Source organism: Glycine soja, chromosome 13 (genome assembly GCF_004193775.1).
Source record: "Glycine soja cultivar W05 chromosome 13, ASM419377v2, whole genome shotgun sequence".
Lineage (NCBI taxonomy): Eukaryota > Viridiplantae > Streptophyta > Magnoliopsida > Fabales > Fabaceae > Glycine > Glycine soja.
The window spans coordinates 19,456,904-19,478,371 of record NC_041014.1 but is presented as its reverse complement, the minus strand read 5'-3'; the positions used below and the strand labels follow the sequence as shown (position 1 = coordinate 19,478,371).

Here is a 21,468-nt window from a genome sequence, read left to right as displayed (position 1 = left end):
CAACTTAGCTATTAATTAATAATATTTTTGCCACAATAATTAAATTATATAATTTTTGTGTATAATCTTACGTGGAAAAAAATTCTTAAGAAATATTTATTATTTTAAAAATTTTAAAATAAGTCTTCACACTTTCTATATTTTATAAAAAAAACAAAAAAAATGCTGTTTATGTCCAAAAATCATCAAAAATAATTTTCTACTTTAATAATTATGAAATTTATTTTTAATCAAGGAAATTTTTATTTAATCTAAAAATGAATTTTAAATAGTTTTTTAAAGACCTTTTGATATTAAAATGACACTTATTTAATTACGCAGTTAAACAATAACATTTCCATCTTTTTACGTGGAACTTTCTGAACTTCTTGTAAAGTTTCCAAACTTATATTTTAATGTTTAAAATATTAATATAAGCTATTTTTAATCATTATTTTGTAGTCTTTAATATATTTGTTTATCTGTTTTGTGGTTGATAGTTAAGGACATATTTGTCATTTTTCTATTGTTTGGTTTTAATTATGTAAAATCAATTGGAAATCTACTTGGAATATCAACTCGTGCAGTCAAAATTTTGTAATATCAATCTCTTTTTTATGGTTAATATAAACTCGTTACATTATACGAAAAAACATTAAGAAAATAAAAATTCTATATTTACACATACAATTAAATATTAAAATAAATGAGGATGTTACAAAATGTCTCACATATAAATAAAATGTTGATCTCGTTAGTTTGAGTGGTCATGGACTCGATTCTTTTAAATAAGTTTTTGGGTTTGAATTTTGTGAATGGAAAAAACGTAATTAAGAGGAAAGATCTCATTAAAAGTAACTGGTTAAGGTTCTTAGACAGATATTAGTAAAAACTAGTAATACTCTACACCAATATCATGATATAAAAAAAATGTCTTGATAAAATGTAAATCAAAGTTAAAACATTGGCATTTAGGCTTTAGGGCTTACACTAAAAAGTATGCCTTGGTGATTGCTATTTCCACTCTCCTTTATTGTTAATGCACTTCCTTCTTGATTTTCATTTCCAAAAATATCCTACAAAATACAATCTCATTAAGTTTTCTTCTTCCATATTTCGAAACCCTACATCCTTTCTCTGACTTCAATATCTCCTTTCCTTTTATTCTAGGCTAAACTACACTTTTAGTCCCCCCTAATTTTCCTAATCCATGAATTTAATCCCCCTAAAAAAATTTAAGGCATTTAATCCCCTTAGTATTAAAATTTCTCAATTTTGGTTAAACTATTAAATTTGATACGTTGGCTGTTAAGTGAGATAATATTGACTAAATAAGTGATTTAATTAAGACTAATTGTGATTATTAAAGTTAATTAAAAGATTAAAAGCTAATTAATTTTTTTAGAAAAACATTACAACATTAAGCAAGTTTTTTCTTTCCTTTCACTCCTTTGACCAAGGACAACATTGGAAGCCATGGTCGAACACTTCTGAAGCTTTGTCCCATGTCTCCATCATCTTTGACCCCTTGGACCCGTTCTCCCTCTTCGACCCAACAGAGAACCTATTTTGAACTCTAGCTCACTCTTCTCTTCTTTTGTTTATTGATGAACCCGGACCCATCTTGTTTTTTATGCTTAGTTTATGGAAAGCAGTGGAGCCTCGGGTAGCTCTGCTTCTAGTCCCTGAAGAAGGCTTTGTTTTTGTGAATGTAACGTAGAAGCTTTGTTGGTGATGGCATGGACTCAGGATAACCCGAGGAGAAGGTTTTTTTGTTGTGGACTATACAAGGTATGTAATAGTGCATTGTGTTTTTTGGTTGTTCTCTAGATTTTGTTGTAATGGGTTTGCTAAGGAAGAGGATGTAATTGGTTCATTTTCTATTGTTTTGTAGGTATTAGGTAAAAGAGGGTGTAAATTTTTTTATTGGTATGATCCTGAAATGAATCCTTATGAAAATAGAGTTATTCTTGGATTGCTTAAGAAGAAGGATGAGCTAAAGCGTAAGGAAATTGAGCTAATGACAAAGATGGTGACAAAAATGAATGAGATGGAAGCAACCATGAAGTTGGAGAAAACAAGTTTGAATGAGTTGAATAAGAGGAAAAATAGAGAGAAATTGTTAGTCATTGGACTAATTCTGTCTTGGATGAATATAATTTTGCTTTTTGTTGTAATAGCTTGCAAGAGATATTGATGTTGTAAGTGTTAAGGCTATTTAAACATGAATGTAAGATGACAAGCCTGTAAAAGAGATTTAAATTATCAATGAAATTGGTCCCTTATTTTGGTATGATCAAGTGTATATCCTTTTGATTAATTGTATCCTTTTTAATACTTCCCTGATTTGCTTAATTGATAGAAATACTGGTATTTATCATTGATACCAAGATCAACAAAGTATTGTCTAATAGATACCAACAATAGTACTAACTAACTGGTCTCGATTTCTTAGTGTTGGTTTTGATTTCTTGATCCAAATACATAAGAACCATAGTAATGAATATTGGTCACCACTAGACCAATTAGGAGTCCATCCCACAATATCCTTTTTGTTCTTCTCCACTATAAGTTGAACCTTAGGACAAATAGTGCCCTTGTATCTCATCATTTGTTCACTTAACTTCATAATCCTCCTTGTCAAGTAGAACTTTATCCCTTCCAATAAGATGATTATTGGTTTGTCCCTGTACTCTAAGATACATTTGTTGAAAGCTTCACACATATTGTTAACTTACAGATCATATCATATTGTGTGTTATTCTTATATGCTGACTTAGTCCAGGCAGTTTCTTCAAGATCATGTAGTTCCTTCTAAGCACCTTCGTTGACCTCCTTAATCTTCTGCATGATTCTCTAGAAATAAGGAACAGTTGTGGCTCTTGCAACTTGTCACATCAAATCTTTCAACTAACCACTTGGATGCCTTTTCCTGAAATTGTTGTATAGATACCTTACACATACTCGATGGTCTACAATTCCCCCTAAGTCATGAATTACATTGACCAAACCCTTTATATAATCAAAAAATAGTTAATTATATGTAATTAATGAAATAAATCAAGAAACAATTAGGTAACACAATTAAGTTTCTTTAAGGTAAACAAACATTTTTGCTGATTAGATATGAAAGCCCAATTTTTTGAATCAATTACATTCAAGTCATCCAATAAGAAATGAATGAACCCAGACCATGAATCAATAGTTTCAGCCTCCACTATTCCATATGCCACAAGAATAATTTGATTGTCTGCATCCTTCCCAATAGTTGTCAAAAGATGACCACCAAAATCTCCTTTTAAAAAGCATTCATCTAATCCAATTAAAGGTCTACAAGTAGTGACAAATGCAGCTTTGCAAGCCTCAAGACAAACATATATTCTCTTAAACACAAGTCTCTTATTTGTCAAGTTAGACTTGATTACTGTAGTGTTTGTTTTTCCTTAACAACTCATTACCATAATTTATTAACTGCATATACCGATTTTTTGATGCACCTTGTATCTTTTTAATTGTCCCGCACTTAGCTTTATAGGCTTGGTCTAGACTCAGTTGTTACCCCATGTGTCTAGTGCATAAGCAATGAGAGCTCTTGTCTTTGTGTCTGGTGTATGTTTTAAAAGTCCCATGAACTTATTACTCAGTCATTCAATTTTAGCCTGTCTATTTTTGTCAGTCCTGTGATAGGTGTGTTCATTCTTGAAGGTTACAACTTGCCAAGAAATCTTATGGTTTGACTTACTAGCCTTTAGCCTAAATGGACACCCTGGGTCACATCTTACAACAACTTTTTTCTTGTCATTTTTCTTAATCTTAAATTTTTTTATTTTGCACCATTGCAAAGGATTTCACTACATCAGCAATCTTTTTCTTGGTATTAAATATCAGCCTAGGCTCAAAAGAAATCTTAGCATCATCATTAGGTTGTCTAAAATTTGGGAATTTGACCTTAAAAATCCTTTCATCCTCAAGTGGTGTTTCCAACTCATCGGTTTCACCATCCTCATCTTCAAAATCACCTATTGTTGCTTGTTCTTCATCAACATAATAAGGTGCATCAATATCCTATGTTTTCCTATATTCATCTTCATCAGTTGATGGAGGATGAGGAGGATTTGGAGCAAAGGTTTATGGATCTAATATACAAGTCCAATCTCAATCTTCTTCATAGTCACTATCATCCAATGATCTGTATTCATTGTCACTTTTTATCACTACAATCATCAGTCCCCTTATCACTACCATCATTAGTCTCCTTATCATTACCATCATCAGTACCCTGACCAACCTATACATCATCTTTCATAACCATACTGTCAACATCATTAATACTAACAACTTTAACATCATATACCATGAATTTTTCCCCCTCCCTTTTGGTCACCCTTCATCAAATAGTGGAACATCAATAAAATGTTCCACATATATTTCAACTGCTTTTAACCCTTTACAATCTTTAGTTAGATGAAGCACATCATATTTACTGTTCAATGGTTTCAACCCACGGCTCAAAGCAAGTCAAGGATGTTTGTACCAAAGACATTAGAAATGTTTGAACCCGAACCTCTCTACCTCATTTGTAAACTCAATATAGGATAACTCATCCAAATCAAAATCTCAATCAATTTCATGTAATCTACCCTTTACATACACAGTACAGGGCTCATAAATGAACATTCCAGAGTAGTGCATAGTCACCCTTATAGTAACCAATTCAGTTGGCTTTGAATTAATAATTCAAGATATAACTAATGAATATGTACAGTACACAACAAAAATGCCAATAAATAGTGAAACATATAAAGCAATAAATATACATCAACCAAAATCAACCCAAAATTTGATTATTTCAAATTTTCCCTGAATCTACCCATTATAGGGACCATTTCTTGCAATTATTTAAACTTCTATGGCTAACTTGTAATATACCATACATGGCACGTGTAAAAAATGAAATATAAACACAAACACCATTACAACATAATAGTATACCCCACATGCATATTCAACTAGCACCCAACAAGTACCCATGTTTTACGCTATAAAATATCCTAATCGAGAACCAAAAGCAATTTAAAAACATAAACCCTAGACCACATTCTCCAACTTTTCATACGACCCAAATATTCTCTTAATACTATCAGGAATCTTACCTGAAACAATAAACTGGACCCTCATGTTTTCTCCCCTTCAACCCTGCGTGAGATGCACATCCCCAACAACCCCAATCGCCAACCATCATGTGTGAAACACAAAAATTTCACGCATTGTGTTTGCAAAGAACAACAAGAACAACATCAATCGTGTTTAGGGTTTAACAGAGAATCAGAGAAGAGTGATTTTAGAGTTTGATGGAGAGTGTTGTTTGTCTTCGATGAAATTGGATAATTTTAGGGTTCAATTTGGTTTTTTTCTCATATTTTTAAATTGCCTAATTAAGTTATTAACATTACTTAATACACAACTAACAAGTAACTATAGTGCCATGTCATTAGGTCAACGTTAGAAATAACAGTCAACGCATCAAATTTAATTGTTGAACTAAAATTGAGAAATTTTTATACTAGGGAGATTAAATGCCTTAAAAATGGGGGGGGGGGATTAAATTCACGGATTAGGAAAACTAGGGGGACCAATAATGCAATTTAGTCATTATTCTACCTCCCATCATCAAAGTCACAACATTTCCATGGATGAAGGCAAGGGTGCGAGGATTCTCCTTCTCTATGATTGGAAGATGTCTCAATGCATTGCATTCTCTGATGTTCATAAGGACCTCACTATTCATTGTCAGATGTGATCACTTGTTTCTTGGGGCCAATTTATGTGGGATAATACAAGGTCACATTGTTGTTTTATATGTCGGCCTTGAGGTGTAGATTTACGTTCAGATATTAGTGCAACGTGTGGGTAATTATTGGTATCATAAGATGCTGATAAAAGTAGCTTTATTGCTTGACTATGTTTTTCAATTAAGCTTGAGTACAAGAAATAACACCATTTTTTGCATTGTTGTTGGAGCTTTTCCAAAAAAAAAAAATTGACATGGGTATGTGGGTTTAATGGATTTTCTTTATTTGGAACAAAGTTGGACTAGATACTTGATTTGAGGAAGAAGGATTTTATTATAACCTATAAAACAATTTCTAGAATGCAACTAAAAAGAATTTTGAGATGCTAACTTGGAGCAATTTCTAAATCACAAAACTTATAGGTGTGTGTAAAGGGGAATGTATTTTTGGAAAGAAAAAAATTCAAAAGCATAGTGTACAAGTAACAAGGGAGAGTAGAAATAGAAAAAGTCTTATTCCTTTAGGTAATGATCATCATATCTTGAATGTAGGCCCAATCCTAATGGATGTTTTAAGGGGAGACGAGACTTAGCCTGTGATTAAGTGGGCCAATTTTTTTTATAAATAATGTGTAGAAAAAAAAAAATTTCTTTGACCATTACTTAATTTTGTTAACTTTTTTAAAATCTTTTTCAATTACTAATTTCAACTTATTCAAGCATTGAAGTTAACAAAAATTTAATTTCCTCCAAAAGTTAAAAGTCTATTCGTATGCAATATTTTGTATTTATATGTTGCTTTTAGTAGAAAATATTTTATACTTTTTTGGAAAGGATATATATATATATATATATATATATATATATATATATATATATATATATATATATATACATACATATGAGAGTTCTTAGTTTGCACAAGTTGTATAGACAATACAAAACACTTGAATCACTATACACATCGTGACAGTAAACATAACATTGGACTATTACACCAATATGCAAAAAAACACTCATAGATTAACCCCAATTTTATACATCGACAATGTCAAAGACATGGACTTAATCTGAAACATAAGGCTTGACAAGTCAGCATTGCCATTGCGAAAGATGATCACTTGTTGCGCATTAGCTAGATACACCAACATGTTACATGCCACACCATATATCTCAATCTATTAGTCTCCCCCCCTCAAAACAAAGACCCAACTGAGAGTACAATTTTTAATGTCATTAGGAATAACAAAATCAAAACCCAGCCACTTAATCACATGTGTCCATATATTATTAATAAGAGGGCATCTAAAGAAAATATGTTGAACATCCTCAACCCCAATAAGATCGCAAAACACAAGATTGTTGGAAGTTTATACCTACCACACCTCTTTTACCCAATTGGAAGTAAGTTGGGAGTCTATCTAACATCAACCTCCATGAAAAAATCAACACCTTTGAGGGTACAATCACATACCATAAACTTTTGAAAATCTCTTTAAAATAAAGGTATCCTGAACCACCAAATTGTGATTAAAGATTAGTTTATACACATAAACAACTGAGAAGGAGAACGAATCATCCCCCGTCCATATCCATGAGTCTTCCACGCTCATTTCCAGTGATATACCCTGTAATATAGAAATCAACTCCTCCAATAAGACCTCCTCCCAAACAAAAATCCTTCTACGCCATGACCAAATCCAAGTTTCCTCACTTCCGTTGTTATTTATTTTTGCAGAAATCAACATGCCTTTATCTTTTGCAATTTGATATAGATGTGAAAAGCTTTCACTAAGTCTAAAATTTCCCAGCCATTTATCAGACCAAAATAAAGTATTTTCTCCATTCCTTACCTTCCTACAAATGTTTGCTGACAATCATCCTTGGGGACACAAAGCATGAGAGTTAAAAGAAGTCATGTCTCTCCACCACAACGAGGAATTAGAAGGCAACCTGCTTCTGTCCATAGAGTTTTGTATGGAGGAAGAAAAATATTTTATATATAATAAGATACTATTATATATTTTTAATGAAATTACATGTCTATTTTTTTGGAACATATGTTTATATTTTATAATAAACTTAATATATTTGTTTATCTTTTAAATTTGGGTCATTGTTATTTTTGGACTGCTAAATTTAAATTTGGTGTTCCTAATTACTCAATTTCAAAAAATGATGTTTTTTTAGTTCTTCTTTATGATTTTTAGCAGTTTGGATAAACAATTTGTGACAATTTTTTTAGTGTAGGAGAGACTAAAAAAGTTGTATTTAACAGTAACATAATTTGAAGAATCCAAAAACATATTTAACCCTTTATATTACATGTATATAAAGTGTTTCTATATGTTGTTACGCCCTGGACCCGTAAAATGTTAGAGGACTAATCCTGCTTGATTGAGTTGGATTAAATTCCAATCAAGATTATTTAAGCGTAAAACCTATTTAGAATAGTTTTCATCCTTCAAAGTATAAAATAACTATTTTTATCCCTAACATTCATTTTAAGGTAAATAAATAGTAGTAACATTTATTTAATGTAGCTAAATAATATTTATTTTAGGGATCTAATAATTAAAAAATAATTTAGAAATGTGGCATGATGACATGGTATCGTAGATACAAGTGAACGTCACTTTAGATGATTATTTGACTTTTTGTTAAACGGATAAACAATTAATGTGTCATATAACAATAAAGACCAAATTAATAATTTAGATTATTGTGGAAACTATTTTTTTCTTCATAAAAAACCAAAACGTTAATTTTACGTAAACCAAAAATATATTTAATCCATTAAACTACATAAGAGTTATTATCTTTAAACATAATTAAATAAAAAGTATAATGTGTGAAGTTTATTATGAATTTTGTAAGAAGATTAAGTATTATAATTATAATAAAAATTCTCAAATACTTACATCTAATATAAGAATATATATCCTGCGTGGACCTACTACTTCATTGTGGTGGAGATGAGAGTGTGTTAAGGTAGGGATCATAGGGGATGATTTTCGAGTCATACTAGGAAAGTGTTAGGAAGGGGAGACAAAATCAAATTCTGGGAAGATGCTTGAATTAGGGGTGAACCATTGAATTGTTGATTCAATAGGTTATATGGAATCTCAAGTCAGAAAAATGATTTGTGTCATTCAATTAATTTAATGACTCTGATTTTAACATGTGTCATTTAAAGATAACTTTAAGATTTTGTTCTTCTGGGGTTTATAGGGTATCACAAAACTGCTTCTTTGTTTTTTTTTTTAAATTTTTTTCTGGGATTTTTGGTTTTTTCAGGTTCTGCTTTAGAACAACTTAAATGAAATATTTTTTTGAAATAAAATAAAATAACACGTTGTTGCTTGTGGTAGATGGAAACTCAAAAGCTTTGAGGGGTTTTCGTTGAATGTGTGTGTGACAATTCTGCGTTTTATTTTCTTTTAATCAATGTTTTTCTTTTTTTTCTCTTTATGTTGATCGTTTCTGAAGAAACCTTCTGTATATGGGCATCGATTACTCTAACTCTAGCTTGAAAATTGGCTCAGATGGATGGTTTATTCAACTATTATTCTTTATTTTTTTTCTTTGAGGTATTTTCAACTTTATTACCTCTCATTTCCTTTTCCACCCTATTGTTGATTGATCAAAATTCAGTACCATCTTCTCCCAAGGATTCAAATATGAAGTTAGCTTCTTCTTCTTCTTCTTTTTTTTTTTTAAAGAAGAAATGTATGAATCTTTTAAGTGAAAATATCCATATCAAATGTAAAAGTAGTACTGTTATATGGTTAACTCAAGGTTTCTACTAACATGCAATATTTTGTTATGAAGCTATTTCGGTTCACAAAAATAAAAATGCATCAACAATAAAATGCACACCGATTGTTTCACATTGTTCTAAACAATAAATTCCGGAGGAAATAAGGTGGCAGGGAACCAATACACATATAAGAAATCCACAAAATGTCAATTCGTTGCTTACAAGGTTAAAATATCTTCAACAAAAGATGTATAACAAAAAATACTAGTTCAGAAGGCATTGAAATCCTAATATCTTAACCCAACATCTAATAGGTAGATTAAACTTGAGGTTTTGTATCTTCTTCACCCTCTTCTATCTTAGGAGCCAAGTAGAAGCACACATAACCCATCTTAACAATCTTGTACTCAACTACAACTGATAGCTCATTTGATAAACTAATGATAACTATGTTGGACAATGGCTCATTCATCTCAATGATAGAAGCTTCTTCAGGCTGCAACATTAACCAAAAATTACAACCATGTAAAAAAGTCCGCCACTATGCAATTCAATAATTGACTATTAAGCTAAAAAATCATAGGTGGAACAAAAACAATGAGATGGAAAACAATATCTCACCTTGTCCATAGAAGTATTCTGCTTGCAAACTATATTGGTAGTTCCAATGTCTCCTTTGGTGGAAAACTTTACACCCTCCTTAGTAATCAAAATGACAACTTCAACATACACAACAAAACACCCAACAACAAAACAATCAAACATTAACAAACCACTGAAATAGAGAAGCAAAGCCAATTACTAGTGTCATCAATACTATTGAGATCCTTGCAAATCCTAGCAAACTCAGAGGATGGCATCTTAACAATGACATAACATGATACACCTCTAGAATCCCAAGGTACTCATTGTCGATGTCCATCAGCTTCATCTCAAAATCAGAAATCTTATCTTGTGCTATAAAACACAACCCCAAAACATAAGTCAAACTAAAATTGCATCATTTTTCACATTAAAAAGTTCAAGACTTCAGAATCTAGAGCCATACAATACACAAATACTTCCTCGATAAAAGCAACCCCCACAATCCTGAAATTTGGGAATCTTGAACCAAATACCTGCAGCATAAACCTAAAAACATCAATGCATTCGTTAAAAAAAAACCATTCTTTATGCAAAACCCTCACATTTCAAAGACAAAACCTATTTCTTTTAGAGAAAAATAGAAACAATAGTCGAAACCCCAACAACAACGACATAGGCTTCTTTTCTTTGACCTCGTCGTTTCGAAACCCCAAATCGTCATTCTTGCACAACGATTGAAGGAAACCTTCACCGAAGTTGATGTCATTGTAAAATATAATTGTCATCTTCTTCCTTGCTTAAGAAACCCTTGTTGTCACTCTCACCATACTCTTCCTCACCTTTGTCCATTTTTTAGTCTATTTCGACAAATAAACCAATCTGATGTTCCTCAAGGAAGGAGGGGGCCTGCTGATGTAGGTGCTAAACTTGTAGATGAATCCTACTCTTCTATTTTTTTAGTATAATTATAATTTAATTAAAATATGATGTCACATCAGCAAACACATAATCAACTTATATGTAAATTTATTTTGACGTGATAGCACACATAGCTTGGGACGTATCTTATTAATGATCATGTAGGTAGATAACGAATTTTGACTAACATTAGACCTGAGACAATTTTTTTCAAATATTAGAAACCTAATTCAAAGAAATTTTTTATTAGAAATTAAACACAAAAAATAATTATTTATTAGAAATAAAAAATATATTTAAGCTAAAATATAACATAAAATTGATGGTAGATATTTTTTGGATGAACTTTTGGATATAACTCACGTAAACTTTTTCTTAATAAAAAATATTACTCTACAAATATGTTTTGAATAAATTAGAGAATTGGTTAAAAATTATAAGAAAAAATATTTATATTGAAACTTAAAAGAAAACATAAAAATAATATAATTTTAAACATTTTGATAAATTTTTAAAAGTTTTTTAATGAATGTCTCAAAGATCGAGACCGATAATCATTTGCCTTAAATAAAAGTGGAATCTGACACTTGTTCCGACAGCATCCAAGGCGGCCGGACCAAGTGAGAAAAACAACGTGAAACACAGTAGAGACTAGAGAGTCGAAACCTAGTCCAGTTGGACAATCCGAGTCAAGCATTGGTGGTCCACGTGGCACCGCGTTTTCTTTCCACTTTTTACCATCTCACTTTCTTTCTACTTTCTTCCCTTTTCTCATTACTTACTTCTCTTCTTCAACCTCCCCTTTCCCTAAACTCGTTCTTCACTATAACATCACCAATTCGCTAAACTAAATATAAAAAACTTCGTATTTCAAATCCGACGCCGTTTTTAGATGGATTTTGCCAGCCATGATGAACCACCTACCTCGAATATTCGGCCATAGAAAGAAGCAAGCCTCCGACAACATGGACCCGACGACAAAGAACAAGAAGAAGAGTAAGAAGAAGCAGCAGCCCAAACTCGAGCGCCGCAACGCCTCCAATCACTTCGAATACGACGCCGGATCGTCGTGCTCCTGGCGCGGCGGCGACGAGAAGGACGCTTCCGTCTCGACGTCGTCGTCGTCGTCGTCGTCGTTGCATTGCACACGCTCGATGGACCTCTACGACCGCACGAGCTTCCGAATTGAGGGCGTGGAGGGCGAGTTCGACCGGATTTGCCGCAGCCTCGGCCTCTCCGGCCCCGAGGACTTCTCCATTCCGGCCGCCGCTTGGGAGGCCATGAAGCTCCGCTGCTCCTCGGACCTGCTTCCTCGCCGCCCCAAGCACGGCGGCGATGAATTCGACGAAGAGGCGAAGGAGAAAGAGGAAATTGAAGTTGTCGAGAGCGAGGATCGAGCTAGGGTTTTGGATGAATGTGTTGTTTCTGCTGAGAGCAGTGGTTGCTGTGGTGGAATCAAGGGTTTTCGGCCTCCGATGCTGAAGCCGCCGCCGGGAGTTAGGGTTTCGGTGGTGGACGACGCCACGTGTTCCACGTGGGATTTGATGCGGGATTTTGCGCCGAATGGGGAAGGAGAAGGGAAGGATAGTTACGTGGAGTTAAATTCTTCTGATGATGAAGATGATCATGAGCGAGTAGAGAAGGAAGAAGAGGAAGATGAAGAAGATGAAGAAGAAGAAGAAGGGGAAGTTGGTGGAGTGAGGGAGAAGAGTGTAGAAGAGGAAAATGCGGCGAGGATTGCGGAAATTGTGGATGATTTTTCAGGGTTTTCTACTCCGAACGAAGATGATTCTTCAAGCACTACCACGGGTCCTAGGTCTAACAGTATATCTCCCAATGGGAGAATCAAGCGTGTTATTACCGCGGGTAATTGGCAGAAGGGTGACCTGTTGGGGCGGGGTTCGTTTGGTTCTGTTTATGAAGGGATTTCTGAGTAAGTTGCTTTTTTCGTCCCCCTTCACTATATTCACTTGTCCTTGATCCTCTTTATTATTAGAAAGTGTAAATAAATGAGCTTTATTGTTCATTTAATGTTGTTTGGTGTTATTGTTTTTAATGTTTTCCTTTAAGGGCTTTTAGAATTTAGAATTATTGGTTGTGTCTGTGGTGTTATTGTTTTCCTTTCAAGGGCTTTAGGATAGGGATTCTGATGCTGCGGTAACAAGTAACATTACAATCATTCCTTTCTCTCTCTTTCTCTTAACTTACTAAAATAAGAGATCTTGGTAGGATACGATGATATGGAATGATTAGTTTTAAGATTTGAAGATTGGGAAGGCTAGTTTAAGAATCTTGCTGGGTGAGATTGGAATTGGATATGGGAATATGTCAGAAAAGTCTCGGCACTTTTATGAGTGTCCAGGAATCTGTCTAATGAAAGAGGGTAGAGAAATATTCTTTTAAACATAAACAGTAGCTACTTGTTATGGTGAGTGAAATAGGAAATGGAATGATCCTGTTGAATTCAATAGGCCAATGTTTGTTGAAGTAATAACGTTGAAGCTTTCAGTTTGTCTACTGAAGCATGGCTGAGGTTGTTGGGAAAATGTTTTGCTCGATAAATGTTAAGGTCAATTCTTTCCTTTCTTAACAGTGCTTTTGATACCTTTTGTACTTTTGGTCAATAATTAACTGCAAAAGAGTATGATTAGTGTGCATCCCTTTGTTGCATGTGTTGGCTCACGCATTGCACTCTGGTCTGTTATTTTTACGCAATATAAAAATCATAGTTTTGGAGGGCATGATCTTACTATCGGCATTCACTTTTTTCTTCACCAAATATTCTGGATTCTTTTATCTTTCATGGTTCTTTATGGTTTAGGTTTCCCTCTAATATGGGCCCTTTTTGTAAACAGTTACAAGTCTTCGAGTGCTTAAAATATATTTGTTCTGTTGGTCATCCTGATATGGAAATGCACGTGAGAATTATGCAAGTAGTAATCTGTTGTTCCCCCTTAATTAAATTATCATCTACTATCTTCTATATATAATGCTTCATCTTTTGGATTTGTTTCTCTACAAAGCCCCCCAGAGAAAAGCTCTGAATAAATTGAAGTTTATATTTGACCCTGTTATGGCCGTTTTTTATATCTTCTGATTTCCACTGTAGAGATGGATTCTTTTTTGCTGTCAAAGAAGTGTCACTACTTGATCAAGGGAATCATGGAAGGCAAAGTGTATATCAACTGGAACAGGTGAGATGGGATTACTCTTTCTATTGCTTTGTAATTTCGTCATACTTTAGGGGATGTTTGGTTTGAGAAAAAATGTTTCTTATTTTAATTTTTTGCTTTCACTTTTAATTACAAAAATAACATCTTGTTTCCATTTTATTTCTTATTTTCAAAAGTTTGCACAGGAAAGTGGAAACAACTTTTTATTATTATCTGTACACATTTTGAAAACAGGAAACAAAGTTAAAACATAAAACATTTTCTCAAACCAAACAGCCCCAAAACTCTTCCTTTGATGAAAAGAAAAACGTTCTTTTACCCAAGTATTATGCTATCTTTTGCAGTATCTTGCAATTTTTTTGAAAGTTGATTAACCGTATCAGTCTATTTACTTTATCCTTAACATTTTTCCCTCTATATTTCTTTCTCTCACTGTGTTTCTTCCTCCCTCTCAGGAAATTGCACTTTTGAGTCAATTTGAACATGAAAATATAGTTCAATACATTGGCACCGAAATGGTACTTTTCTTGTCTTCTTCTTTACCCTTCGTGTTCAGTTTGATATTTTATCGTCATGTATCATTGTTGAATCTATGTTGAGAGTTTCTATCACATATTGTATTAAATGTAATTGGTCTTCACACATCTGAAACATTTACTGGATGCTTTCAGTATAGTGGACAAATCGTAGCTTGAGCCAGCATATGCTTGACAGTGCCTACCCCTCTGAATGAAAAATGAGAGTATTTGTGTGACATGTTAGATTTAAATGATGTCTTTGTAGGCCATAAAACATCTGATATTTTATATCAAGGAGGATCCACAAAACTTTAATAACTAAGAATGTAAAAATAAGACCACCTGGAAGTTAGGAAGTAAAGTAAATCATTTTTGTAATATTGTGGGCTTTTTCAATGATAAATGAAGATCATTCTAAACTTTTTATATTGGGTGAGTGAGGTTTATTATCTATATTTTTTCATCCAACTGAGTAGAGCATATAATTCAAAGTGAGATCATTTTTCCTGCATTTGGTTCAACTGAGTGCAATACGAAAGGGTCAAATAACTGAACATTATGTGTAGTTTGGGGTAGGACCTAGTTTTCAATTTATTTATTTATTTTATAAAAAATTAGGAACCAGCATTAGATTCTATGTTGCAAGTCAAAACTTTGGATACTGTGGGATCCCATCAATTATTCTCGTTAGTTATGCTGCAATATTTTGGCTTTGTTCATATTTTGTCAGCTTTAAACAAGTTAGCTCCCATCAATCTATTTGTTTTGTAAGACTTGTAATTTCATATAATAACGGGTGCCTTGTGAGAACTGTATTTTATAATTTACATTCTGCATGTTGTTTATTGCAGGATGCATCAAATCTGTATATCTTTATTGAGCTTGTAACCAAAGGTTCCCTTCGAAACCTTTACCAGAGATATAATCTTCGAGATTCTCAAGTATCTGCCTATACAAGACAGATTTTGCATGGCTTAAAGTATCTTCATGAGCGAAATATTGTTCACAGGTGACCAATTTATTTATTTAATCTAGCTTTCCTCTGTGAGATAGACCACTTCTGGTTTTTTGATAATCTCAGACAACAATGATGTTTATGGTTCTTGTTTACCTTGCATACAAGAAACTTCCATTTGCTGTCTTATAATTGCTATTTAAGTATCCTTTGAAAGTGACTTTTGTTGTATTTGTGTTTCCTTTTCTTGTTATTAGACTTTGTTGTTTTGGGCATACATTTCTTCATTTTCATTTAGTGGAATGCATTTTACATAATTTTGGGGACAGGATCCTCTCATCTGGAGTTTTTTCATGATGACCTTGCCTTGTGAAATTGTGTCATGTCTCTCTTGATTGACATTAAATAGGTGAAGCCTTCTCAAAATTTGAACATGAGGAGATTGATTCCCTGTGAGGACTTTGAATGGGTCCATATATTGGCCACTAGAACAATAGACTAGAGAGGAGTGGAAAGAAGACAAGTATACAAGGGAGCAACAGATTTCTCATCCTATTATTGTCCTTGCTATCCTTGTCTTGCCTCTAACAAACACTGTTTAATGCCAGTGTGTATCCTGATATTTCTTTTAATGTGTTTTCATTTATCCATCACTTCAGAATTGTTGGATGTAAATTTTCTCTAGAAGGAAAATATTTTTCTTTGGTATTGGACCAGGTTAAGCTTGAGAGGCTGAATGATTCACTAAATCCAAAAGGAAAGATGAGAATTACCCCAAGAAAAATAAAGTACAAAAGTTCTAAATGTAGAGTATAAGGAACATTTGTCTTTGGAACTTGAACTGCATAAACCATACATGTCACATGAGGATTAAGTGTTGGATATTTTACTGGCTAGTGTTTTTTTTAGGGTTGTGCAGTATGCTCATATTTTGTGTAACATATTCTTTTATGTATTTTTGTTTCATTTATGCAATGTCATGAAACAAGCTTTGTATCTACCTAATTATTTCCTCTCAATTATAGGGATATTAAATGTGCAAATATATTGGTGGATGCAAACGGATCTGTTAAGCTTGCAGATTTTGGATTGGCAAAGGTAACCTCTTTTATTTTGACTTTCTTTTGTTTCAGTCAAATTTTTATTACTGAACAATCTTCAATTCTTGATCTTTCCATTTTCTAATATTTCAAAATTCCTATTGTTTTTCAGGCAACCAAATTGAATGATGTTAAGTCATGCAAGGGAACAGCATTCTGGATGGCCCCAGAGGTTTGCCTTCAATCTCCTCCTGTAAAGAAAGTTATTGAAAAATGGGTTAACATATGTATTAATGGAGTCAACATAGCTGTTTGTAATTAACAGTTAATAATTAAGTTTGTTGTTGGATCCATGGTTCTAGATTGAGTTCATGCTTTTCTTCAGCCATGGACCTGATAGGCTGACACCTATTAAATGAAATCAATTTGTCATACATCTATGGAAAGCAGTCTGGATATAAAATCCTACTGGTGACTGGTCTAAATGTTTGCTTGCTCATTTCTGAAGTTATTGGGTGTCCTGCCTAGAACGAAGGTTATTATTGGTTCATATGGAAATCCTACCATACAAAATGAAACATTGGTTTATGTTGTAATTTTTTAATAAGGTTATTTGAAAAGCTGAAACATTGAACATTTGAGTGTTGGATGGATATCAAGATGCAATATAATATAGGGTCCAACCTGGAGATCAGAGAAATGGACCTAAATTTTGGAGAGTCTACACTTGGGAAATAAAAATAATGAATTTGGAAGGGAACACATGACTTTTTATTGTTATTTTTTCTGTTTTTCTGCATGATTGTTATTAGAGTAAATTACATTGACACCCCCTGAGGTTTCATGAGATTGCACCAACTCCTCCTGCTTTTTTAACTTTTACAGCAACCTCCCTTATAGGGTGACACGATGTGATGTTTTTCAAATAATTAAGGGGGTTAGTATAATGTACAAGGGGTGTCAATGTAATATTTTTCAAACCATTAAGGGAGGTTAGTGTAGGGGTAGAAAAATAGGATGGGTTTATGCGATCTCACGAAACCTCAGGGGGTATTAATGTAATTTATGCTTGTTATTGTGGAAAAGGATTGTAGTTATAGAGGGGAGGTGTCGAAGGAGAGAGCAACTCTTGGTATTCTCATTGTTTTTTTCTTTTGGCTTAGGCTTCAGGCAAAGAGTTTCTTCTCTATGGAACACTGTGAGGTGAAGCTATAGTCTTTCTATAATTCTCTAGTATTTCTCTTTGTTCACTAATACTACCTCCCTTCCTATTTATAAGACCCAATTACCTAATTCACCAAGATTAAGAAAAGTAGTAAATTTAATTGATAGCAATAAATTTGTCCTAAATTTATATACTTTTCCTAAAATACCATTGTAATTAATGCTTCTCTCTTCAAAATGCATGTTAATATAATCTCTCTTATTTAATTAGGGGCATTTTTAGTCTAAAAATAATTAATGCATGAGACAATATGGATTGAGTCTTATATAAACAAACAAACAAGTTTAAAAGGTTGGGTCTTATAAATAGGAACTGAGGTAGAACAAGTTAAACATTTCTGTTCCTTGGTTTCCATTATTGCTCTGACTTGCCAATGTCTGCAACTTCTGCCCCATGGACTAATTGTACATTCAACTACAATGTCCGCAACTTCAGGCTCTCAAGGACAGGGCTGCCTTTATTGGGGATGACAATGATAAGGCCCAACTTGTGGATTGGGGAAGTGGGCCTAAGGATTGGAGAGTCTACTCTAGGAGAAATATGATAGTGAATTAAGTTGGAAGGGAGTACGTGACTTCTTATTCTGTTATGTTTTCCTTTTTTCTTCATGATTATTACAAAAAGGGTGGCAGTTATAAAGAGCTATGGAAGAAGGATACGCCTCTTGGCATTCTCATTGTTTTTATCTTTTGGCTTAGGTTTGGGCAGAGAGTACCTTCTCTGCAGCGTTTTGTCTGTTAGGCGAGGTTATAGTCTTATAGTAATTCTCTCTTATTTCTCTCTTTTCAGTAATACAAGTGACATGTTTCTGTTCCTTGGTTTCCATTATAATATACAATGTTCTATGCATAATAGCAAAGAAGAAATTTATAATCATCAAGTTTCTGGGTTTGGTTGAGTGGCTTGATTGTTGGGCCATCTTCTGGGTCAGCCTAAATTGTTGGTACTGAAACTGAAACACCTTTCTTCTTTTTCATTTTCCCATTTATTCATCATTAATCTTGATCAATGTAATTTACATGAGCAAATTGTTCAAATATATATAAAGAACATAATCAAATCCCTTTAAGTTTTGGGATTGAAATCAGTGACAGCCTATACTATTTAAAGAAACTATAGATATGAAAGAATAAAATGAAAGAATAACAAGTAATTACAATTAACAGAACTAGCAGTAGTTAGTTATGCTTATTTTCAAGAATTCATTGCTGCTTCATGAATGGAAAGAAAAATCTCTTTTCCTTTGAAACTAGAAACCTTGTACCTACGGGACTTCAGCAGCCTCTATAGTGCCCAATAAATAGAAAGATCTGGAACTTGCAATATAAAAAAGCCATTTTTTGGGATGAATCTTCTGATTTCTTAATGGCATAGCTAGTGGTTATTAAGCTGAATCGCTCTAACCTGCAGGTTGTAAAAGGGAAAAGCAGAGGTTATGGGCTTCCAGCTGATATATGGAGTCTGGGATGTACTGTGTTGGAGATGTTAACGGGCGAATTTCCATACTCTCACTTAGAATGTGTATGTATTGTATTGTATTATTACTACTTTCATTCATTACCATTTTCAGCCATCATAAGGGTGTTCATATAACCCAACTTTGTTTGTGTTCCCTCTTTTGTCTCAAGTGTTCATCAGTTTTCACAATTTTAGTTCCAATCTCTCTCCAAATGAGATAACCTTTTTTATGAGAATGTAAAATAATGAATGGTCAAGATTAAAATACAGTAATTTGATTTTTTTAAAAGTCATGATTTTTTTAAAGTAATGATATAACTAGAAACTTTTAATCTTGGCCATCCATGTATGGTTGCATGGCTTAAATTAGTTTGTCTCACTCTTTTATAAAAATTACTTTCTCATTAAATTACTTGTATATCTATATATATATGCATGCGTGTCATTGCATTTCTGCTGGTTTTGACTTTTGAATTTTGATGAATCTCTCTGGAACAACAGATGCAGGCTTTGCTTAGAATCGGAAGAGGTGAGCCACCTCCTGTGCCTGATTCTCTTTCAAGAGATGCACAGGATTTTATCATGCAGTGTCTAAAAGTTAATCCAGATGAACGTCCCGGTGCTGCTCAACTCTTAAACCATACCTTTGTCCAAAGGCCACTACATTCCCAGTCCTCTGGTTCCACATCTCCTTATATTAGAAGGGGTTAAACTTGTCACCTCCAACTATGAAACATAATGAAGGTACATATTGTTACATAATCTTCTGCCATGTTTAATTCATGATATCTGAAATCATGTTGAAAATATGGTCATGACTGTCCATCCTTTCAATAAGTTTCATTCATAACTAATGATGTATTTGGGATGGGGCCAATTTAAAATACTTGAAATGGGTAGTTTCAGTCAAATTGGATGCACATATCATACATAGCCATCAGTTAAGTTGGGGTTGGGGTTCAAATATAGTGTCATTCTTATTTAGGGGTGAATGCTCATGCTAATAATTAATTTCTGAAATAAGAGGAGGGGGAAGAGCAGCAAAACCTTTCTCGCCGGTCTCTGGTGGAACTTTTTATTTTATTAGAAGAGGCCAAACCCTTACATTTAGTTCTACGTTTGAACAAAGTCCCATCAAAATCTGTCCAAATAAATTGGTTACATTGTTCAGGGGTGATTTTATCTGGTGGAACTTTGAAATGGCAAATTACATTTGTGCAAATCATTGCAGCATGGGTTGATTTTATCTTCACTGGCTTATTTGATTCTTTTCTTTTGATGACATGTCTGACATTCATTGGATATAAAAATATCTCCAATGTTCAATCTTCAAGTTGCTAGAGTTGGTCTCGGGTGCATTGTCATAACAATAGTTCATTGTATTGTGCCTTCAGAATTGCTTGCTTGTAACTTAATTTTTTATGCACTGCTTTGAACCTAGCAATGGATATGGTACTCCAGAGAGATAACTCACCCTTTGGCTTGAATGTCATATTTGAGAATTATGGTCCACGTGTTATCTAATTAATGTGATAATTTGTCTCTGTTGTAGCAGTGTAAAATATCAACGTCAAGCTGTAACAGGTTGTCCTCCGAGTCTTCTTCCCCTTTTGTTTAATTAGCATATGAAAGAATTCTTAGGCTAAACCTTTGGGAGCAGTAGTAACAAGAGGATTAGATATCATGTTATTTGTACATATCACCTTTATTAGTATTAGTATGCAATTGTTTGTGTACATCTTTATTTTGTTCCCAGTTTCATCTGTTTTCTTTTATCATTTCACGCTTTTCGTTCTGTTGCGTATTTAAATTTTAAACAAGCGATGTAATAAATGGGGTGTTCTATGTTTTCTATCATTGGTGGCATATACTGAGTAGCGGTTAGTGTGGAATATTACAAGGACAGGTTTGTTCTTTGGAACAATTTATCTGTAACCGAATGTTTGTGTTTAAAGATTTTATACTCAATAAATGACTTATAAATCTGAAGTGTGAAAAACCTGCCTAATGCCTTGGTTAAAAGGGACAGATTTGCTGTGTAGTTGCAGCTTGAATGGGATGAATTA

At 33.4% G+C, this 21,468-nt stretch overlaps 1 protein-coding gene and 1 pseudogene across 5 annotated transcripts; one reads left to right on the top strand and one right to left on the bottom strand.

The window, feature by feature from the left end:
* Nucleotides 1–9,849: 9,849 nt before the first annotated feature.
* LOC114381673 lies at nt 9,850–10,900 on the bottom strand (annotated as a pseudogene).
* Nucleotides 10,901–11,787: 887 nt separating this feature from the next.
* LOC114382080 (mitogen-activated protein kinase kinase kinase 1-like) lies at nt 11,788–21,259 on the top strand. 5 transcript variants are annotated; one of them, XM_028341313.1, is made up of 9 exons: nt 11,789–12,966; nt 14,143–14,227; nt 14,662–14,724; nt 15,576–15,733; nt 16,705–16,777; nt 16,892–16,951; nt 19,355–19,465; nt 19,904–20,146; nt 20,958–21,259. In XM_028341313.1, exons 1-8 carry the CDS (start codon nt 11,942–11,944, stop codon nt 20,111–20,113), a joined length of 1,785 nt encoding a protein of 594 aa, XP_028197114.1. In that variant the 5' UTR covers nt 11,789–11,941; the 3' UTR covers nt 20,114–20,146; nt 20,958–21,259. The 5 variants fall into 5 exon arrangements, 4 of the variants coding, with proteins under 4 accessions (XP_028197114.1, XP_028197117.1, XP_028197115.1 ...); XM_028341316.1 differs by having other exon boundaries at nt 20,955–21,259; XM_028341314.1 differs by having other exon boundaries at nt 20,737–21,259.
* The last annotated feature ends 209 nt before the right edge of the window (nt 21,260–21,468 follow it).

What these genes read in the sequence shown, in the direction of transcription:
- LOC114382080 (XM_028341313.1), top strand. Translation starts at nt 11,942, where the DNA reads ATGATGAACCACCTACCTCGAATATTCGGCCATAGAAAGAAGCAAGCC. An exon ending in AATACATTGGCACCGAAATG is followed by an intron (nt 14,725 to 15,575) that starts GTACTTTTCTTG and finishes TGTTTATTGCAG; the next exon opens with GATGCATCAAATCTGTATAT. An exon ending in CATACTCTCACTTAGAATGT is followed by an intron (nt 19,466 to 19,903) that starts GTATGTATTGTA and finishes CTGGAACAACAG; the next exon opens with ATGCAGGCTTTGCTTAGAAT.